Genomic DNA, 21,406 nt, shown 5'->3' with positions numbered 1-21,406 from the left:
AATACATAAACTTTTACTGAAATTTGATACAGAAGAACCATTAAAAGAGTGCATGACAAAATGGGCTAAGAACTTTGGTTACAATATACAGATGGATCAATAGGAAAATAGAGCAATAGCACTTAGATTAATATACCATTTCATAGTGCTTTACAGAACTCTCTAAGCGGTTTAGAGAGTCAGCATAGTGACCCCAACAATCTGGGTCCTCACTTTACTGACCTCAGAAAGATGTAAGGCTGAGTCAACCTTGAGCCGGTGAGAATCGAACTGCTGGCAGTTGGCAGAATTAGCCTGCAATACTGCATTCTAACCACTGCGCCATCATGGCTCCTATGGGGCTAAAAGGACTGAAATTTACATTATGTTATAATTTTAAAGAGAATTTTTATAAAATGATATACCTTTGCTGTATATGATACCAGAAAAACTTCGTAGAATCTATAAAGGTATTTCAAATTTATTTTGGAAATGTGGATAACATAAAGGGTCATTTTATCATGCTTGTTAAAAACAGTGAAAATTTTTAGATTCAAATACACACAGTGATGAAAATAATTTTATAGATTAATGTCTATGGAGATTCTCAGTCATCCAGGTCATGGTTATCCCAAAAGTGCTTTTTCAAGAGGCAACTGGACTTTCTGGTTTTTCTTTGAAGATGTTTCACTTCTCATCCAAGGAGCTTCTTCTCCTAAAGAAGCTTCTTGGATGATAAGCAAAATGTCTTCAAAGAAAAACCAGAAAGTCCAGTTGCCTCTTTAAAGATTAATGCTCAACTGAAACCAAAACTTTTCTTGCTGGGATTAATGGACAGCAACTAGGAAAGACTTAAGGACAATTGGTCTTTTTACATGGTAAGTGGGGTGAAATTATTATATGCACAAAAGTGGAAAATTCTATAATACCCATAGTGTAAAAATGATTAGAAAGTATAGACCAATTTTCTTTCTTCATCTTCTCTGGTTCTTTCTTTATATTGTTCTCTCTCTTTTCTTTCATTCCTGTTATTACTTTTCTTTTTTGTTTGCTCTTTACATTTGTGTTGTTTTTACTTGCAAATAGCTTCTTTAATCTAAATTAATTTAAAATAAAAAGAAAAGTGTTGGATTCTGAAGAATAATATTTTACACTTTTTCTCCCAAATCACATTTTAAAAAAAAGTCTCCTTCCAGTCAATCCCATCTTCAGGACATTCTTATCAGTGGTGGGTTTCTACCGGTTTGCCCCGGTTCAGACAAACTGGTTGCGGCAGTGGCGGGAGGCTTCGTCCACTCACCAGAGGTCATCATGGATGCTCTGCGCATGCGCAAAAGGTCCTGCACACATGCACACTCCCAATTCTGAACCAGTAGCAAAGCTAAGTGGAACACACTACTGATCCTTATGCTGTTTTCTTGATAGTAAAACAGAGGTGACTGGTCATTAAATTATTCTAATTTAGAGCACAAATATTCCCTGGAGGCATTCTGTTAAAGTAGTAACCAGGGCTAGGCTCTTCTTAGCTTCTGGACAAGGCCTCTTATGCAAGTTCCATCATAGGTAGAGTAGAAAGAAATAGGCAATTGTTCTTAATCAACTAAAAGGGTTTATGACATGATTTTAAGTTCTTAGCTGCATATGTATGAGATGCATTCATCCTGACTTTTGAAAGGAAGGCTAATATAAATATGCCCTGAATTCATTTTAGGATTCATAACGCAGTTCCATTTTCTGCATTTCTACTGAAATGCATAAGTTGAAAGGGCTGAGAAAAATACACCATCCTGTGACAATCACAATAGAAGAATGCTAGAATACCTGTGTTGACTTTGTGCTCCCAGGTGGAATTGGATTACAATCCCAACAATCGCAGACCTCTAGAGATGATGAGATTTACAGACAATAGTCTCCGAAACTGAAACTGTATAAAAAAAAGGGCCAACCGGCGAGCTCCTTTTGTGCAATTTAAAAAAAAAATGATATTCAATTGCAAATGTGACATTGAAGATGAGTAATACTTTTATTTCATTAAAATATAATGGAACCATATTTTGTAAAAGAGTTAGGGTTTTCAATAACTTATTAATATTTACAATTGCAAATGTTGCTTTACAGTTATTATACAAAAGATTCGGAAAAGCTTTAGCGATGGGGAAGATGTACCATATCCTTCCCAGCCAAGAGGGGGAAAACAGAATTAATTCATAAAATGTACTGATTTCCATTACATTATGGACATTAATCTACATTACAAGCATGTGTTGGTTTAATACTGCCTTCACTGTCATTTCCCAATCCTTGTAAACTACAGTTTGGCATCAATAATTCACTCTGCCGTAACTCTAAAATACAGAACAACGGTTCCAGAACATCTTGACAAAGGAAGCAACGACTGAAACACCTGCAGATGGGCCTCTTGTAAATAATTCAATCAGTACGTGGTTGACTGCTACCCCGTGAGCTCTATCTCAAATCAATGTTAAGGCAACAATACTCAGCAGTTGAAGCCCTGTTTTGGCTGTTGTGTTTTCATGGGTGAATCAAGTCTCTTCCTCCACCCATGTCTCATTCGTGGCCTTAGCTCTGTGCCATTTACTCTTTCACGGAAAGCAAGAATATATTGTGTATTTTTGTCTTCTGGCTTATGGCCATCTGAAAGGAAGGTCGAAGAACTACAAGGATCACTCTTTGGGGGAATGATTGTAGTCTTAACAAATGAGTACAGAAGTTAATAAAGGCTGCATGTCAATGTGTTGGTACTCTAGGCCCTCAATCTCCTTTGCTATTATTACAGGAAAAGGTGTTTCGGTTCAGTTATCACACAAGATGCTGTTACTTTCCCACTGAAGTGATACCTATTTATCTACTCACATTTGCATGCTTTCGAACTGCTAGGCTGGCAAGAACTGGGGGAGGAACAGGAGCTCACCCCGTCATACACCGCTTGGGTCTTTTTCAGTCGACAAGCCCAGTGTCTTGACTGCTCAGAGATACATGATGTCATGCTGGCCACATGACCACCGATACATCTTTGGACAGTGCTGACTCAATGGCCTCGAAACAGAGATGAGCACCACTCCCTATAGTCGGCAACAACTAGCAAAGTAAACAGGGGCTCCTTTACTTTTACCGTATCACACAAGATAAGCTGGGAAGGAAGGTTGGTGCTTAAACAGAGCAGTGAGGTAACTTTCAAATAATGATAGCTGTAATAAGCTTATTGCTGAATGAGTGGTATGGTAACAGGTAACAGTAACAGAGTTGGAAGGGACCTTGGAGGTCATTTAATCCAACCCCCTGCTCATGCTGGAGACCTATACTAGGGATTTGAACGCCCGAACTGCCAACCTTTCTGATTGACAAGCTCAGTGTCTTAGCCACTGAGTCACCTAGCCAGGCCAGTGGTGGGTTTCAAATTGTTTTTATTACCAGTTCTGTGGGCATGGGTTGGTGCGTGTGGCATGGGTTGGTGAGCATGGCTTGGTGGGCGTGGCAGGGGAAGGATACTGCAAAATCCCCATTTCCTCCTAATCAGCTGGGACTCGGGAGGCAGAAAATAGATGGGGGTGGGACCAGTCAGAATTTTTACTACCGGTTCTCTGAACTACTCAAAATTTCTGCTACCAATTCTCCAGAACTGGTCAGAACCTGCTGAAACCCATCTCTGAGGCAGGCGTATGAACTATAATTTGCATTCCTATTATTAATTGAAGAAGATATTCTCTCCTTTCACAAATATTCAAGTTTTGCCACTGTAAAATCACCTAATGCAAGATCAGATTTTTCTCGGGGCTGAAGCTCATATAGCACATGCTAGTGATGTGCCATAGAAAGCAGGGGTTTTTTTTGTGGCACATAATTCATAACATTAAAACGATTTGATAACATGAATCCGCCCCACCAAACTTCACTCCATATTCCTTTGTTGTCATTTATATTAAAGGGAGCAGTGCTGAAGATTACTCACCACGGAAATCATACTTTTGGCAAGTTATTTGTACTAGTCCATGGAAAGTTAAGTGACAGGAAGAAATGTACCCCACCTGTGTAAACATTAATACTGAGAATTGCAAAGTGTTCCTATTGTGGAAGAAAAAAATCATGGAGAATTCCTGGAAAAAACCCCAAAAGTTTAGGATGGACCATTTAAAATTCATCATCATTTCCCTTTCTCTTAGAGCTACCACTTGCTTATTTACTCTTTCATTTCACTATTATTATTTATTTCAGGAGAAAATTATAGTTGCTCAAAAGATTAAAATCCTTAGTTTCAAATTACCGTATATACTCGAGTATAAGCCGAGTTTTTCAGCACGTTTTTTGTGCTGAAAAACGTCCCCTCGGCTTATACTCGAGTATATACGGCTTATACTCGAGTTTTTTTTTTTTTCGTTTTTTTCACATTATACCGGCCGGCGCGAACTTGGCGGGCTTTTGCTTTAGCGCGGGGAAGCCCTGCCGGTGCAGTGAGAGGCGGGCGGGGAGCCGCCAGCCTTCTCGGCCGAGGAGGAGGGTTTCACGACCGGTAGGTGCCTCATTTCCCACCCTCGGCTTATACTCGAGTCCCCAGTTTACCCCAGTTTTTGGGGTAAAATTGGGGACCTCGGCTTATACTCGGATCGGCTTATATTCGAGTATATACGGTAAGTTAAACTAAGCAGTCAATTCATGAGCTTATTTCTTGTAGGCACACATTACATAAGGCATCACTTACTCTGGAATACTTCCCTGTAAACGAACTACTGGACATTTCTTGCAAGCCGTCATGAGAAATAATAATCATCATAATAAAAATCCTCTAGTGTCTGATCATAATGAATCTTTCAATTAAAAAGAGGTTCAAAATGTTGGGTGTGATTAGAGACCACTTGAAAGAGAAGGAATGTAAAAGTTTATTTTCAAATGTCACTGTAGCTATTGGTACCACTGATGCCTTTTTTCTCATTTTGGTAACATCAAAGTTTCATCACTACATCGCTTATTCTTTGAATCAACGTAGCTTTTGATGTCCTTGTTTCCTTCTTTTTGGCCATATAAAAACTTCTTTGTCCATTAGAGGAGAAAAACATCCTTGCAAGTTGACCCAGGCTCAGTGAAGAATCAAACAATGATATCAGCTTCAAGGTCTACCTTTGGTAGGAATCCTTTTTCTGTCTTGCATCAAATACTTGTAGCAGGCTTGATCAGTGCAAAGCTAGGGTGGCACTGAATGCCCCAAGAAAAGACGATTGCCTGATGTCAGCCGTAAAGTCTGTTTGACAGTCTTAGTCCAAAATATCCGTTTCAAATGGAACCAGATGATAGTATGACAAGTTGGTGACATAAGCTGTTGGGTCATCAGTGTCCTGCAACTCAGAGGTAAATTCACTAACATTTTCAAACCTAAAAATGGACAAAGCAAAGAACTGTCATTAATACTAGGACATATAATAAAGGAGATTCTGACACAAAAGGAGATACTAGTTTATGTTTTCTATGTTGTAATACCACCAAGATAATACCGTGTTTCCCTGAAAATAAGACCGGGTCTTATATTAATTTTTCCTCCAAAAGACGCATTAGGGCTCATTTTCTGGTTAGGTCTTATTTTGGGGGAAATACGGTACTAAATGCATCCATATGGCTGACAATCTTAACTGGGGCTTATTTTGGAGGAAATATGATACTAAATGCATCAATTGGGCTGACAATCTTAACTGAGGCTTATTTTGGGGTGGGTGGGTGTAGGGCTTATATTACAAGGATCCTGAAAAATCATGCTAGGACTTATTTTTTACTACCGGTTTTGTGGGCGTGGCTGGGTGGGCATGGCATGGCTTGGTGGGCATGGCAGGGAAAGGATATTGCAAAATCTCCATTCCCACCCCACTCTGGGGCCAGCCAGAGGTGATATTTGCTGGTTCTACGAACTACTCAAAATTTCTACTACCGGTTCTTCAGAACCTGTCAGAACCTGCTGGATTTCACCCCTGATTTGGCACCTGTAATTACCATGCCAGAAAAAAACATAAAACCCTGATTCCCCTTCCCATGACACAAACACCAAAGCCCTATGTCAACTGGCAAAATCCTAGAATAAATAATTGAAAAGCAATAAGCGTGATAACGTTTGAAACCAAAAGTTTTCATCTTTAAAACTCCATTCTTCAAGGAAGAGATGCAACCCAATAAAGGGCTCTCATCAAAGGCTTTGGTCTACTCTTACCATTCATCAGAGCTAGTTGGTCATTTGCAGCCACCATCCTCTGAAAACTGAGTTTACCTATCAACTGCCTTGGAATGTTGCTCAAGTTTTTTCATAATGGTAACGCATTATTTTTAAGCCGCTCACAAATGGGCGGGCAGAAGCCATAATTTTGCAATCTGCAAGAGCTTCTTCAAATGATGCAATTGACGAATCACAAAGATTCATCTTCTACCCTGAGTACATGCATTTTCATTTACAGATCATTATGACAAAGGTTTTATCTTTGGGGCTCCCATAAAATTTTATTTTATTATGAACTTGAGTGAAGAATGAAGGAGAGAAGTTAGCTAGAAAGCACTTGAGCAATGAGTGATATATCTGAAGCCCAGATGTTCCCATTTCACTCTAAAAAGCTTTTGACAGCTGCTTTGAAGGCCTTTATGCTTGGCAGAACGCAATGAAATTTGTAATTTTTTTCCCCTCTGAAAATAAAGATGGCATTTCTTTGATCATTGACATTTTCAGCACTGAAATAGAAATACTGCACTAGCGATGAGATTTTTTTCCAGGGTAAATTTATCCAAATACAGACCTTCTTGACAACGGTACATCAGCCATACTAATATCTTGGTTAACTTGTTCTGAATGGATCAAGCCTTGCAAATGGCCAGGGTGATATTACAAACTGGTTACAAAATAGCCTGTGGCAGAAGCCCTCCACAACCAGTTTCTCAGGAAACCTGGATATTTTTGAACGTGGGTTGTTGTATTTTTATAGAATGGTATTTTAAATATTTTCCAAATAAAAACATGTCGGAGAGAACATGCAGGACAGTAAACTGGTCTCCATTTCTGTCATGGACGACTGAGGTTTAGACCGTAGATCAAAAGGATATAAATTTGTGTACTCTGCCCCAAATCTCCTTTTTTAACGCTTTCCGTAAGATTCCTGATTCATATATTTTAGAGTAGGTTGTTTACTGGATAATGGTTCGTCTCCCCATTTTCTGACTCACGATGTTTACTATGGGCTGATCGTAACCTGAATTTTTATGTACAAGTGGATCATTTCACACGGTCATAACCGCAGCAACAATACGCTGTACAGATAAAGGCACAAAGGGGAGAGACTGCCACCTGCTGAATTAAAAATATCTCTTTTTGAAGGACTCATATTAGTTTATCTGCTTCCTCTTCAATCAAAAGCCAAATCACTATCCTTTCATTAGATTTGGCAGTTCATCACAGTGGAGAAATATAGTCAATATGTTATTCAATCCTGTCTTTAGATTAAATGCACAGAAGTAGAAACAGCACTATTATAGTTTGGGATATGTAAAATGATTGAACAAATTGACACAGGATTTGTTAAAATAACAACATACATACACATTCTAGGGTAGTCTAGATCAGGGATCTCCAACCTTGGTCCCTTTAAGACTTGTGGACTTCAACTCCCAGAGTCCCTCAGCCAGCAAAGCAAAGCTGGCTGAGGAACTCTGGGAGTTGAAGTCCACAAGTCTTAAAGGGACCAAAGTTGGAGACCCCTGGTCTAGATTGGGGATGGGGAGATAGAGGATTGTCCCAAAGGTGCTTTTTCAGGAGGCAACTGGTCTTTCTTGTTTTTTCTTTTGAAGATGTTTCACTTCTCATCCAAGAAGCTTTTTCAGCTCTGACAGGATGGTGGGGAATGGAAGGATTTATATTCCTTTGCATCCTTTTAGAGGGTCATTATGTCACTTGGAGGTTTATCTGTGTCCTCAGGGTCATCTGAGTAGTAGTAGGAATGGATTTCCAGAGGAAAAATGGCAGACTACAGGAACCAGGAGCACAACTCAGGTGACCCTGAGGACACGGATAAACCTCCAAGTGCTTCAACGACCCCCTAAAACGATGCAGATGACCAGCTGTTTGCAAGGAATATAAATCCTTCCATTCCCCACCATAATGTCAGAGCTGAAGAAGCTTCTTGGATGAGAAGCAAAACAGCTTCAAAAGAAAAAATAAGAAAGTCCAGTGGTCTCCTGAAAAAAGCACCTTTGGTACACTCCAAATAGTTAAACTCTTGTAAAATTCTGGCAGGGATGCATTCATCACCTGCCACAACAGAATTACCCAGGACTTCTTCTGTGAAACAGCTCAGACTGTCATCATGTTATCCACAAAGATTGGATCTAGCTGATCTAGCTACTAACCTCTAAAACCAGCTCTAGGCATGATAAAGACAATCTAGAAACAGAAAAAGAAAATAACTGCAGGCAACTGCAGCTCCAATTCTGCATTGGTAGCACGGTCCCTAATTCCCCTGCACAGGAGTCTGGTGGTGGGCGGGGAAGGAACAGCCAATTCATCTTTGCTTTTAAAACAAGCAAAACTAGTGCAACATTTAATGCAGAGCAACCAAAGAAAAATGCGTAACTTAGAAATATTTTTTGGAGAAAAAGGAAACGAGTCTTGAAATGGAGGCCCTGTAAGGGTGGAAGGAGGACTCACTGATACAGGTAGTCCTCGACTTACGACCACAATGGAGCCCAACATTTATGTTGTTAAGCAAGGCACTTCTGTTTGTTAAGTGAGTTTTGCCCCATTTTATGGCTTTTCTTGCCACAGTTGCGAAGTGAATCGCTGCAGTTGTTCAGTTAGTGACACGGTTGTTAAGTGAATCTGGCTTCTCCATTAACTGTCAGAAAGTCGCAAAAGGTGGATCCCAGGGCTGTCATAAATTCGAATCAATGGCCAAGCCTCTGCATTTTGATCATGAGATACTGCAATGGGCGTAAATGAGAATAACGGCCATAAGTCTCCTTTTCCAATGCCGCCGTAACTTTGAGTAGTCGCTAAGGGAACTGTTGTAAGCCGAGGACTACCTGTATTCACCAGGTTTATAAAGACTACTATGAGCTGCAATGGATGAGCCCCATGACCCCCATGAATGGAAAAGGACAAGGGACTTAGAATGTATCTGAGCCGCAAGGAATGCATTGGCCTCTGTTTGATCCTATTTGGACTACAATACAAGGAAGTGGCAATACGCTACTTTCCTCCTCCCCAACAGGAGTTCAATGTTTTCTTTCTCAATTACACTCAACGTGGGGGAGAAAAAAGAGGAGGTGGTTTTATACCTACAGGTGAGGGTGCATATCCAGGGATCAGGATTACTTACAAGTGTTCTGCTGAATCGGTGTCCAAGTGTCTTTCTTTGCCGTTCGGTATACTGTGATCGATCACTATTGTTTCAGTATTAGCTAAACAAAATCCATTCGAACGCATGATTTCTGAAGAAAAAAAAAGAAAAGAGAAAGATTACAAACCTGAACTGTATTTCTAAAAGGTACATGCTTAAAGGTAAGTAGTCTGCAAAAGTCTGCAAATTAAGCTCTTTTAAGACTTGTGGACTTCAACTCTGTAAGTTGAAGTCCACAAGTCTTAAAAGAGCCAAGTTTGCAGACCCCTAGTCTAGGGAATTTACAGGATTGCTATTAAAACGATCACGAAATCCCAATTTCCTGAGGCTTACTCAGAAGTTAAGTTCCACTGATATAGAGCTGCAGCTCAACTTCCAAGGAAGACAACAATAATGTGGGGTTTTTTTTTACAATTAAATAATTAAAAAAACATAACACACATAATCCTTGAAAATACAATCATAATACAGATGTTCTTTAATGGAGGAAGAGAGAGAGAGAGGAAGAGGAGGAGGAAGAGGAGGAGGAGAAGGAGGAGGACAAGGAGGAGGAGGAGGAGGAGGAGGAAGAAGAGGAGGAGGAAGAGGAGAAGGTGGTGGTGGTGGTGGAAGAGGAGGAGGAGGAAAAAGAAGAGGAGGAGGAGGAGGAGAATGGAGGAGGAGGAGGAAGAAGGAGGAGGAGGAGGAGGAGGAGGAAGAGGGGAAGAAGAAGAAGAAGAAGAAGAAGAAGAAGAAGAAGAAGAAGAAACTATTGTACTTCTAAACCCTGTTTATACAGTTTGATGGCAAGCAGCAATGGAGCTGGCAGTGTTCCTGAAGCCTGGAAGATACTCAGTAGTATGTCCCCTGGGGTTGGCAATTGCTACGAAAAAAATAGGCAGGGGCTTTTCTTCTTATTTGCAAGAAGATATTAAATTGATCTGTTCTGGCAGCGGTGAGATTTGGCAACGATGGAAAACAATAGCAGGGCTGTATAAGGCTGCTTGGAAGGCCCATGTAGCCTACAAAACGAATATTGTACAGATCTGTTCTGAAGTTACTTCTGCCACTCTTTGGGAGTGACATCATGTCTGAAACACCGAGTGGAGTTCACCAGAGTTTCTTTTTATAGGAGCTGGATTATCAAGGTTGAGAGCAAAACAATATTTGTACCTCCAAGAGTCAAGGGATCACCCTCTGCAATTTCAATATGTGATTGAATTATTCATTAAATAAATTTTAAAATGACACTTTATTTTATTAGAGGTTGGGGCATACGCAGAACAAGCGGGTTATTTTCCCATGATCAATCTGAAACTTTATAGAGCAGGGGTCCCCAACCTTGGCAACTTTAAGACTTGTGGACTTTATGCTTTGCTGGCTGTGGAATTTTGGAAGTTGAAGTCCACAAGTCTTAAAGTTGCCAAGGTTGGAGACCCTGTTATAGAGTGTTAATCTCCATCTTGAATTCATTTTTCCAAGTTCCAAAATAATTTTCTGAAAGTATGATACATGTTAGTCCAGAATACATGTATTCCGTAACAATTTCCAAATCCCATTATACACACAACACAATTCACATGCGTGCGTGCGCACATACACACATACGAACACACACTCATGGTCTTTTTTGAGAGGAACTGAGGCCAGGTGCCCCACCAAACCTTTTCCATTCTATAACCTTTTTGGTGGTTCTCTAGGATCTCTTATGCCTTTTTAATTTTAATGGTTTCGTCCTGGACAGCAAAAAACAGGACATGAACAGTTTGCAGCCTTCAACTGGTGTGAGAAATGCAAAAAGTTCGCCATCACGGCCTTAAATAATACACAAAGCGTGCTGTGAATAGTTATAATGAATATATTTATATTTTATCCTTTCGGTTCTGCCATAACCAAGGACACATTATTTTTTTTTATGCACAGACCTAAAAACACCATTCTATATTATATTTTGGCTCACAAAGTGCTTCAGATTAAGCCAACCTACTTCCCAACCTAGTAGCCCTTCAAATGGGCAGAATTTATTTCTCAGAAGTCTCGACAATGGTCACCAACTGCTAAGAATTCTAGATGTTGAACTCAACATACAACTGGAGGCTGCCCAAGTCAGGAATGTTGCATTAGGCTGGCTGTGTGACCCTTGCAGTGATGGTAATCAATTATTCAGTCACTTCCAACTCTTCATAACCCAAAAGACATCACTTTCAAAAGATTGTCAGGAACTGCTTGTGTTTTCTTACTTTTTATTTATTTTATAGGTTCTTGAAAGAAAGTGTAACAAAGAAAAAAAAAGAGCCAAGAAGAATAAAAGATCAGAAAAGTAATAGAAAAGAGATTTGCAAGCTGTATAAGCTGAGTAAGAGTTAACATTAGACTGGTACTGCATATAAAGGTGACTTTTAAAATCAATTTAGCACTTAAAACCATTCTGAAAATCAAATCAATATTCAGTAGTAAAATAAGGCAATCAATAGGATAAACATCATTGCCCGAATAAATAATTAATGGGAATTTATGTGTAATCTGAGAAAGCCTGCCTGTATTATAATGAATAAAGCTTTATGTTAAGAAAAATCTAGCCTTAGGATGTGGTAGAAGTGTATATGCACAATTATATCAAGTAACTGTGTTCTCTTTGCTGACGATGTCAAACTGTTTAACACCACTGACAATACATCTACCATTCAAAAAGACCTTGATCATCTAACCGCTTGGTCTAAAATTTGGCAACTACAAATCTCAACCAGCAAATGCTCAGTCTTACATATTGGAAAAAAGAACCCAATCACTAAGTACATGCTTGATGGACATTACCTTACAGATGACCCCTACCCTGTCAAAGACCTTGGAGTTTTCATATCTAATGATCTAAGTGCCAAAGCCCACTGCAACTATATAGCAAAAAAGGCTCTAAGAGTTGTTAACCTAATCTTATGTAGCTTCTTTTCCAAAAACACCACACTACTGACCAGAGCATATAAAACATTTGCTAGGCCAATTCTTGATTACAGCTCGCCTGTCTGGAACCCATACCACATTTCTGACATCAATACAGTTGAGCGTGTCCAGAGGTATTTTACGAGAAGAGTTCTCCACTCCTCTGTAACCAACAAAATACCTTATCCCACCAGACTTGAAATCCTTGGTTTAGAAAACTTGGAACTCCGTCGGCTTCAACAGGACCTGGGTTTAGCTCATAGAATCATCCATTGTAATGTACTTCCTGTTAATGACTACTTCAGTTTCAACTGCAATAATACAAGAGCTACCAATAGATTTAAACTTAATGTCAACCGCTCCAATTTGGATTGCAGAAAATACGATTTCTGTAACAGAATTGTCTGTGCTTGGAATGCATTACCTGACTCCGTGGTCTCTTCTCATAACCCCAAAAGCTTTAACCAAAATCTATCCACTGTTGACCTCACCCCATTCCTAAGAGGACTTTAAGGGGCGTGCATAAGAGCACAAACATGCCTACCGTTCCTGTCCTATTGTTTCTTTCCCTATATATATATATATGCTTATACTTCCTTGTTTCTCATCATATATATGTTTATATATTATATAATCTTTTTGTGTGATGCTTGTGTATATTGTTATGACAAAATTAAATAAATAAAATAAATAAATAAATAAAATTATAATCTATAAATAGTTTCCAGGTTAAATTAAATTCAGTACTGGATTATTAACTCTTTTTATGAGTTCTTGCAAGCTCATGCTTGTGTCATTAGTGATAACATCTAGCCATCTTATCTTCTATCAGCCATTTCTTCATTTGTCTTTGATTTTCCAAACATTGATGTCTTGCAAGATTTTATATTGTTTGGCTGGCAATGAAATTGACACCCTTGCTGTAGTGATAAAAGAATGTTCAGAGAAGAAACACGTCTAAGGTGAGTAATTGTAGCTGGTTCTCCTAATGAATAATCCAGTTTATTCTGGGCATTCTCATCCTTCTTTCTTATGCAGATCACTACCTTGCCATCAAAACCTTTTGCAGACAAAAATGTAATCCAGCAGTTACCATTGCAATACCTGGTGCTCAAATAATATCCCACTAATAATGTCCATAGGACCCCAAAATGAAATACAAATTGATTTTATGGGGGGAGCAATGTAAGGATGAAAACAGTTTAATTTTCTGAGATCATAAAATCTCATGAGATTGAATATAAAAAACACCATGAATACTCCACCAGTTCATACTGAGTTTGTATTGAGATGAATAACAATTTCTAATATTATCTAACACAACTTAAAGCAAACAACTTAAACCTTACCAGATATTTTAACTGGACTCTGGAAACTTGGTTGGATTTTATGGATGTTGTCATTTTTTAACACTTGATCTAAAGGAGACCTTTCGAAAAAGGTGAGAACAACTTCAGATCTGGAATACTGAAATAAAATTAACAAAGACAATTATAATCATTGGAGGAGATAAAATAACATTTGAGGCATATTTTATGGGCCAAACTAGAAGCCCCTTTGTTCAATCCTTGTAGATAGGACCAAGAAAGATTTCTGCCTGAAACTTCAGGTTGCAGACAACTTTCTGAAGATGCCCTTCACGAGTAAATCCCAGGGAAACACTTGTTTTCTAATTTAGACAACAACTCTGTGCCTGCCATTATTTTAAAATGGAATGAATCAGTGGTGAAATTCAAATTTTTTTACTACCGGTTCTGTGGGCATGGCTTGGTGGCCGTGGCAGGGGAAGGATAGTGCAAAATCTCCATTCCCACCCCACTCGCGGGCCAGCCAGAGGTGGCATTTGCCGGTTCTCTGAACTACTCAAAATTTCCGCTACTGGTTCTCCAGAACCAGTCAGAACCTGCTGGATTTCACCCCTGGAATGAATGGGATTTTCTCTGTAATTATCCTTGTTTAGGGGGAAATTCTGGTTCCTTCCAAAAATTACCCATAGAATTCAAAGAATAAGTAAGTGAAAAGAGAACTGGGATGTGCAGCTTAGCCCTTACTTCAACATAGATGTTTTGTACAACACAAACTAGGATCTCCTGTGTACCTTCAACTCAAAGGGATGGAATGAAGTGATATTGCTCATGAAAAATAAAGCGCCTTATTTCAATACCCGCAGCTGAGGCATTTTGCTTTACCTCAACCACTTCAATTTGATAGAAATGTTGTAAATGTTGTACCTTGATGAAGGTATCTTTTCTTTTATGTACACTGAGAGCATATGCACCAAGACAAATTCCTTGTGTGTCCAATCACACTTGGCCAATAAAATTCTATTCTATTCTATTCTATTCTATTCTATTCTATTCTATTCTATTCTATTCTATTCTATTCTATTTTATGCTATTCTATGAAAGCGTAAAACAAAGCTGCTGGAAGGTAGCTGTTCTCCTATTACACGGGTGTCAAACTCGATCACGTCACGTGATGTATCATGACGTATCACAATGTTTTTTGCCGTTGCGGAGCTGGGTTGAGCATGGCCTACATGTGACGCATCTGGCCCATGGGCCGCCAATTTTGACATAGGACTCCTATTACATCTAGAAATGGGATAACTATCTGCTTTGCAGGGCTTTATCAACAGCCGTTTGCCTCTCATGTGGAAAGGAATTAGAGCTGAATCCTCTAGCCACACAACTTGACACTATAGGCCATGAAGTAGTGCTAGAGAAATCATTTCACTTTCCTTTGCAGTATTTTCATCCCTGGAAAGGCACAACAGAGGGAAGATGGCAAGTGAAGCTCCTTTAGGAAGACAGAGAGGAAGATCAAGATGTAATAATCTTCTGAGAGAAAAGGTTTGAGATCTCCATCCTTGTACTACACGGTCTCAGCAGGTTTCCTATAACCCATGAGGCCCACTTTAAGGTTTACACTATAGTTTTAGTGTTAGCCTGTAATCTAGGCAGGTGAGTGGGCCCATCTGATCATCGGAGCTAATGGTACACCTGAACTGGTCAGAACTGGCTGAATACCACCCCTGGAACAACTGAAAAATCAGCATTGCTTAAACTTTCACTGAAGTTTATTTATTTATTTATTTATTTATTTTATTTATTTATTATATTTGTATACCGCCCTTCTCCCGAAGGACTCAGGGCGGTTCACAGCCAATAAAAAACACAATACATAGAATACAAATTAAAAACTATATAAAAAACTGATTCAATAACGGCCTAAAAATTTAGATACAATTTAAAACCCCATTTAAAACCCCCAATTAAAACCCATAAATTTAAAAAACTAACCCAGTCCTGCGCAGATGAATAAATGCGTTTTAAGCTCGCGACGAAAGGTTCGGAGGTCCGGAAGTTGACGGAGTCCTGGGGGGAGTTCGTTCCAGAGGGCGGGAGCCCCCACAGAGAAGGCCCTTCCCCTGGGCGTCGCCAGACGACACTGTCGCGCCGACGGCACCCTGAGGAGTCCCTCTCTGTGAGAGCGCACGGGTCGGTGGGAGGTATTCGGTAGCAGTAGGCGGTCCTGTAAATAGCCCGGCCCTATGCCATGGAGCGCTTTGAAGACTTTCACCAGAACCTTGAAGCGCACCCGGAAGGCCACAGGTAGCCAGTGCAGTCTGCGCAGGATAGGTGTCACGCGGGAGCCACGAGGGGCTCCCTCTATCACCCGCGCAGCTGCGTTCTGGACTAACTGAAGCCTCCGGATGCCCCTCAAGGGGAGCCCCATGTAGAGAGCATTGCAGTATCATTCCTCTTACTTACCTTCCAAGGCATATTTATAATATTCTTTAGGAGCTTCTCTACCTCGTTCAGCCTGGCTTCTATGTCATGAGACTCTTTAATTGTAATTAAGCCTAGAAAAAAGAAGAAGAAAATCTTTAAGGAAGTATTCTGAGGGAAAGCTACATTTTTTATTCTTGATTATACACATTTCAACCTGTATTTTATGTTCTCAATATATGAGAATATAACTTCAGTATGTAAGAACAAGTAAGACAAAATAATCCCCACTTACACATATAAAAGATGTATGAATAACAAAACTTATCCATATGCTTCAACCCTTTGCCAAATCCACCATTGCTCCTAACAATAACAGCTTAAAGAGAAAACAGAAAACAGGTTTTTGATGCCCTCTTATATCATACCTTGTAATGTGAATATAAGCCACATCATTGGCCAGAATATTCATGTGTTTTAAAAAGCAGCAAGAAGGTGAATTTAAAACTATCTGAGCTTTATAGACTATAATACCACAAATAATACACAATTGATCCTGAAGGTTAACCTTTTCCAAATGTTCATCTGGATCTCCATGGGTGACACCTTCACCTTAAATGAAAAGACCTCCTTCTGTAAATCCCCAGTGCTGATCTACCAGAAGAAAAGAATAATTTAACGCTTTCCATCAGCATGGATCCCCAAAATATGCATGCCTGTATTTCATGCTTTTATTAATGAATGATCGTATGGAAAGCACATTGCCTCCCCCTTGTTAATGAGGAAGCAAACGAAACAGATTCCTTGTCCCTTACTGCAACTGACTACAAAACTGTTATATCCTCACAAGCTCAATCTTAACAACTAATATATATATTTGGTTCTTAATTTGCTAATTTCCTTGTGTCTGACATCTCAGCAGAAGGCGGCACTGGGTTGACCTTGAATTATCTCAGAGGGTTAGTTGGTTGTGCCTGGTTGGTACTTGGACAGAAGCCTACCAAGAAATACCAGAATTGTAGGCCAGAATGAGAAGTTGAAAAAAAAGAGAGTGGCATGTCCATTTCCATATTCTCCCCCGAAAAGCAACACAAATGTGTTGTGGTCAAGGAGTCAAGACCAGGGGTGAAAAGCTACCTGTTTGGACCGGTTCAGCCATCCGGGTAGGGAAAATTTTGACTGGCCCCACTCACCTGCCCTCCCCCTCTTATCACCTCTCCTATATTCTGTTGTTTATTAGCTCAGCTGATTCACACGGCAGAGCAATTGCTGCCTCAGCTGAGCTAAGAAACAGCAAATGAGTCTTAGTCTCATTTGCCCTCAGCTAGAATAATAAAGGGAAACTTTCTGCCACTTTTTTCCTCCTTCCCCCAAGCAGGGAAAAGAATACTAGCTTTAATGAGATGTCTGGGCATTCAGCCAATGGCAATTATCACCTCCTTAAAATGCTGCTAACCTGTAAACCACCTTGCCTGAATTGAGAAACTGCCTCAAAAGAAACTGCCTTTTGCTTCCTCTGGAGCAAAAGCAGAGAGCCTCTTCCAGGGAAGATTTTTCTGTCTTCTATTTTTCTTCCACAGCAGAACAAAAAAGCCTCTTCCTGTGAAGGCTTTTCCAGCTCTTTATTCTGATTTTCTTCTGGAGCAAAAGAAAGCCCTTTCTTGTGAAGCAGTTCCACTGATTAATTGTTCTCACTGTCAGGAAATTTCTTCTTAGTTTTAGGTTGCTTCTCTCTTTGTTCAGTTTCCATTCATTGCTTCTTGCTTTGCCTTCTGGTGCTTTGGAAAATACATTGCCCCCCCCACTTCTTTCTGGCAGCCCCTTAAAAGCCTGTTGTCTATCACACTCTAAATAAAGTTGAAAAAAGGTGAATAATATTTTTACATTCTAATATTCTAAAGTTCTAATATTTTTAATAATATTTATACGTTGAAATTGGGTGTGACAAGAAATGGCTGGGAGGGGAGGGACCAGGCTAGGCCCCCCTTGACGTGATTGACATTGAGTTGGCCATGACCACCTGATCACATGACCACAAAGCCACACCCACAAAGCCACACCCACAGAACCGGTAGGGAAAGTTTTTAGATTTCACCACTAGTCAAGACTGACTTTATGAAAACTTTGCAGTTATATTTGTCAGTTCAAATCATTTATGTTCCTTCCCCAGAAGTAAGAGGAGTGGTTGTGCAGCAAGTAATTAGTTTTGATTTTCTGGTTCTACAGGATCTAACAGGGTGCACAATCATGGTAACGTCAGTCTTCTCCATTCTAGTTCTATCTCCGCCTTTGGTATCTCCCCACATATTTCTTGCTTTTACATCATTTTATCTTGGGAATGCCAAAATGGGGTATGAGAGAGGTCAAACAAGCTAGTCTAGAAAAACCTCAGGTAACGTTTGGAATTCAGATCACCTAGATCCCTGCTGCACTGTCGTTATTCATGGATGTTTTCCCTATTGGCAGGTAATGTGTTGAAGAATGAAGATAGCAAAGCCAAAACAACAATCACCTTACTTTTTACAAGTGGCACCCTCACAAATCAGGACATCATTATTAGTGGTGATTTTGAACAGATGCAATAAAAGTGGAGTAGGAATTGGAAAACGAGTAGCAAGTTTTATACCAATATCGATTGGACTGATTCAGTGATAATGCTATAGTGGGAAAAGCCCGTATTCTCATTGCAACAGAATGATGATGATGATGATGATGAATTAAACTTATTGGCCACCTATCTCGCCATGGGGCTACTCGAGGACGCTTACAGCAATTCAAAATGAAGAAATAAAAAGGGAGTTTACGCAAAGTGAAAGTAAACAATAGAACAATAAAACAAAGAAAAAGAAAACAAAGAAAATACATTAATATGACTAGTAAAATAGATGAGAGAGTAGGGAGCAGAGAGCAGAGGGAAAGGTGGAATCTGCTGTCAGTCTAGCAGCCACCTCCAGAGTAGAATTCCCCCAGAGATAAATGCTTTGAATTTATCTCTGAAATCCTAAGGGCACTAACGTACCAACGTACCCACAGGGACACCCATGTCAACCAACAGTTCCTTGTTATAGAACCAAAGGCGTGGAAGGGCCCTTGGAGGAGGTCTTCTAGGACAGGAACTCTCTTACCATGCAATTGCTTAAAACACTTAGTGCAACCCAATTAATAAGTACAGACAGCAAACCTGGGTTACTCTATTCCAAGAAATCTGTACATTTGGGTTGCCCTATTGAAGTCTAAGTACAATAATACAACAGCATTCCCATGGCTTACTAATCTTATCCCTGTCAATCAAATCAGTAAGATTTGTTTTGCACCTTTTGTTTTTAACCCAGGTTGATTTCTAATACTCATCTTGCAAACTGACAGCCTTTCCAAAAAAGTGATGTCCATCTGTTTGGTCTGTAGTTTCTTAGCCCTACATTTAAAAAAAAAAAAAAAGACCGAAATAACTTTGGCTTTTCTCTAATCTTCTGACATTTTTCTCCTGAACTCCCAAGAGTTCTCAAAAAGTATAATCAGTGGTTCTGATAATACCGTGATGGCGAACCTATGGCATGTGTGCCACAGGTGGCACGCGGAACCATATCTGTGGGCATGCAAGTGTTGCCCTAGCTCAATTCCAGCATGCATGCGCGCCAGCTGATTTTCGAGCCTTACGGACCCATCAGAAGTTGGTAAATGGCCTCTGGCGGAGGGTGGGGAAGGCTGTTTTCACTGTCCCCATGTTCCTAGAAAGCGTCTGGAGCCTGAGGAGGGTGAAAAAGGAGCCTACTGGGCCCACCGTGCCATTGTGTGCCAAAAGCAGGGGGAGCGTGGGGGGTCAAGCGCACATGCACAAGGGGTGGGGTGCATTGAATTATAGGTGTGGGCACATGCATGCGGGACCCCCCCGGACTTCCCCCGCTATTGGTACGAGACCACAAAAAGGTTAGCCATCACTGTGATAACATGCCTTATGTGTTAATGTGTTAGGAACCAGCCCAGTGGCAGAACGGAATCAGTGCCACAGAGTAACCTCATTATTTTATCTTCTGACAAATAAATATTTTATGATTGATTATAGCCTCCTTAGTTCTTTTTGCTCATCATAGTTCTGTCCCCTCCTCTCATTGTGTTCTCTAGAAAGGTTGCAAGCCCCCAACCTTTGGGGGCGCCAGGGACCGGTTCCGCAGAAAGGTATTTCCGTGGATTGGAGGGAGCATGGTTTCATGCACTGCCTGCATCCCGCAAATGGTGCTTTGCTTGTTTGCATGGCCCAATTTCTGGTCTGCGACAGACCGGTGCTGGTCCATGGACCGGAGGTTGGAAACCCTATTGTATAAATTTCTAACTTTAGAAAATCTCTGAACATGAGGTCTTTCCACTGCAATTTGGTCAGTATCCAATAGAGGGAGCCATACTTCCACACATTGCTACTTCTAAAATCTATGTTAAATTCAGCTATTTTGTCCAATTGCATGTCCTCACACGCCTGGATAAATTACCCAGATGGAAAGACCTACATTAGTAGAGCATCTCTTAGTTGACTGCCTCTCCATTTAACTGAAGTGCATTTAGCAGAGAAGCAACCATCTAGCAATGCAAGATACATTTTGAAGACTGACCTTTCAATAAAAATTATCAAGGAAAAAGGGAGACATGAGGCGGCGATGATCCTGCACAGAGAAACCTAATTGTTCAGCAAATATTAGGTAGCATTTTATCTCTTTTTCACAGTGCAACAAAAATGTAGGGGACTTTATGCTGTGGCAACGCATAATCCCAAAGCACTTTCTTACAGTTTGAAACAGCTCAGCCAAGACACAGTCTTAAGGATTGTAGGAATTTAGCACCCACCCCCCTCCTAGAAGAATGAAATATTTTAGAAAATATTTAAAAAGGCAGAATATATTTCCCTGGATGAGAAATGGAGAAACATGTTTTAAAGACAAAGCAGCTCCCTGCAACCCCCCACCTTTGTCAATGGGCCATTAAAGCCTCAACCAAGCTCACTCATTTCCCCCCACCTTTGTCAATGGGCCATCATCTGCATCATAATAGGACCCATCTAGCAACAGAAACTCACCACATGACACCACATGACACCTGGGAAGATTACATCAGCCAGCAAGGCTAGCTAAGACCCCTAGACCACCTGGGTCAGGATACTCTTCCTGTGCCCCAGAAAGTTCAAAGCTCAGAAAAAGCATAAAGCCAGGGAGCACACAGGATCTCAGCCCTTTTCTGTTCAGGAACTCAAGCCATGTGATCCTGACCACCATTAAACCATCTTTCCAAGCAGTCTCCATGTTTCCAGTGTCTTTGTCCCCACTTGGAACTGAACCCAGATGGATATTTCTTCCAACAGGATCTAGATATCAGAGATAAATCCAACATAAATCTTCCACTTAGCCAGATTGCCCAATT

The 21,406-nt window shown here is 40.2% G+C and overlaps 1 protein-coding gene across 1 annotated transcript in view; it reads right to left on the bottom strand.

Annotated features, from left to right (window-relative positions):
• Positions 1-4,507: 4,507 nt before the first annotated feature.
• PXDC1 (PX domain containing 1) overlaps positions 4,508-21,406 on the bottom strand; it is a 30,606-nt gene continuing 13,707 nt past the window's right edge. The window contains exons 2-5 of the mRNA XM_058177091.1: positions 16,043-16,134; positions 13,619-13,736; positions 9,333-9,444; positions 4,508-5,364 (exon numbers count right to left, since the gene is read on the bottom strand). Coding sequence (XP_058033074.1) covers positions 5,247-5,364; positions 9,333-9,444; positions 13,619-13,736; positions 16,043-16,134 — 440 coding nt within the window. The 3' untranslated portion in view covers positions 4,508-5,246. The remainder of the gene's footprint in view (positions 5,365-9,332; positions 9,445-13,618; positions 13,737-16,042; positions 16,135-21,406) is intronic.

This window comes from Ahaetulla prasina, chromosome 3 (genome assembly GCF_028640845.1).
Source record: "Ahaetulla prasina isolate Xishuangbanna chromosome 3, ASM2864084v1, whole genome shotgun sequence".
Classification (NCBI taxonomy): Eukaryota; Metazoa; Chordata; class Lepidosauria; order Squamata; family Colubridae; genus Ahaetulla; species Ahaetulla prasina.
This window is presented reverse-complemented; position numbering and strand designations above follow the sequence as displayed.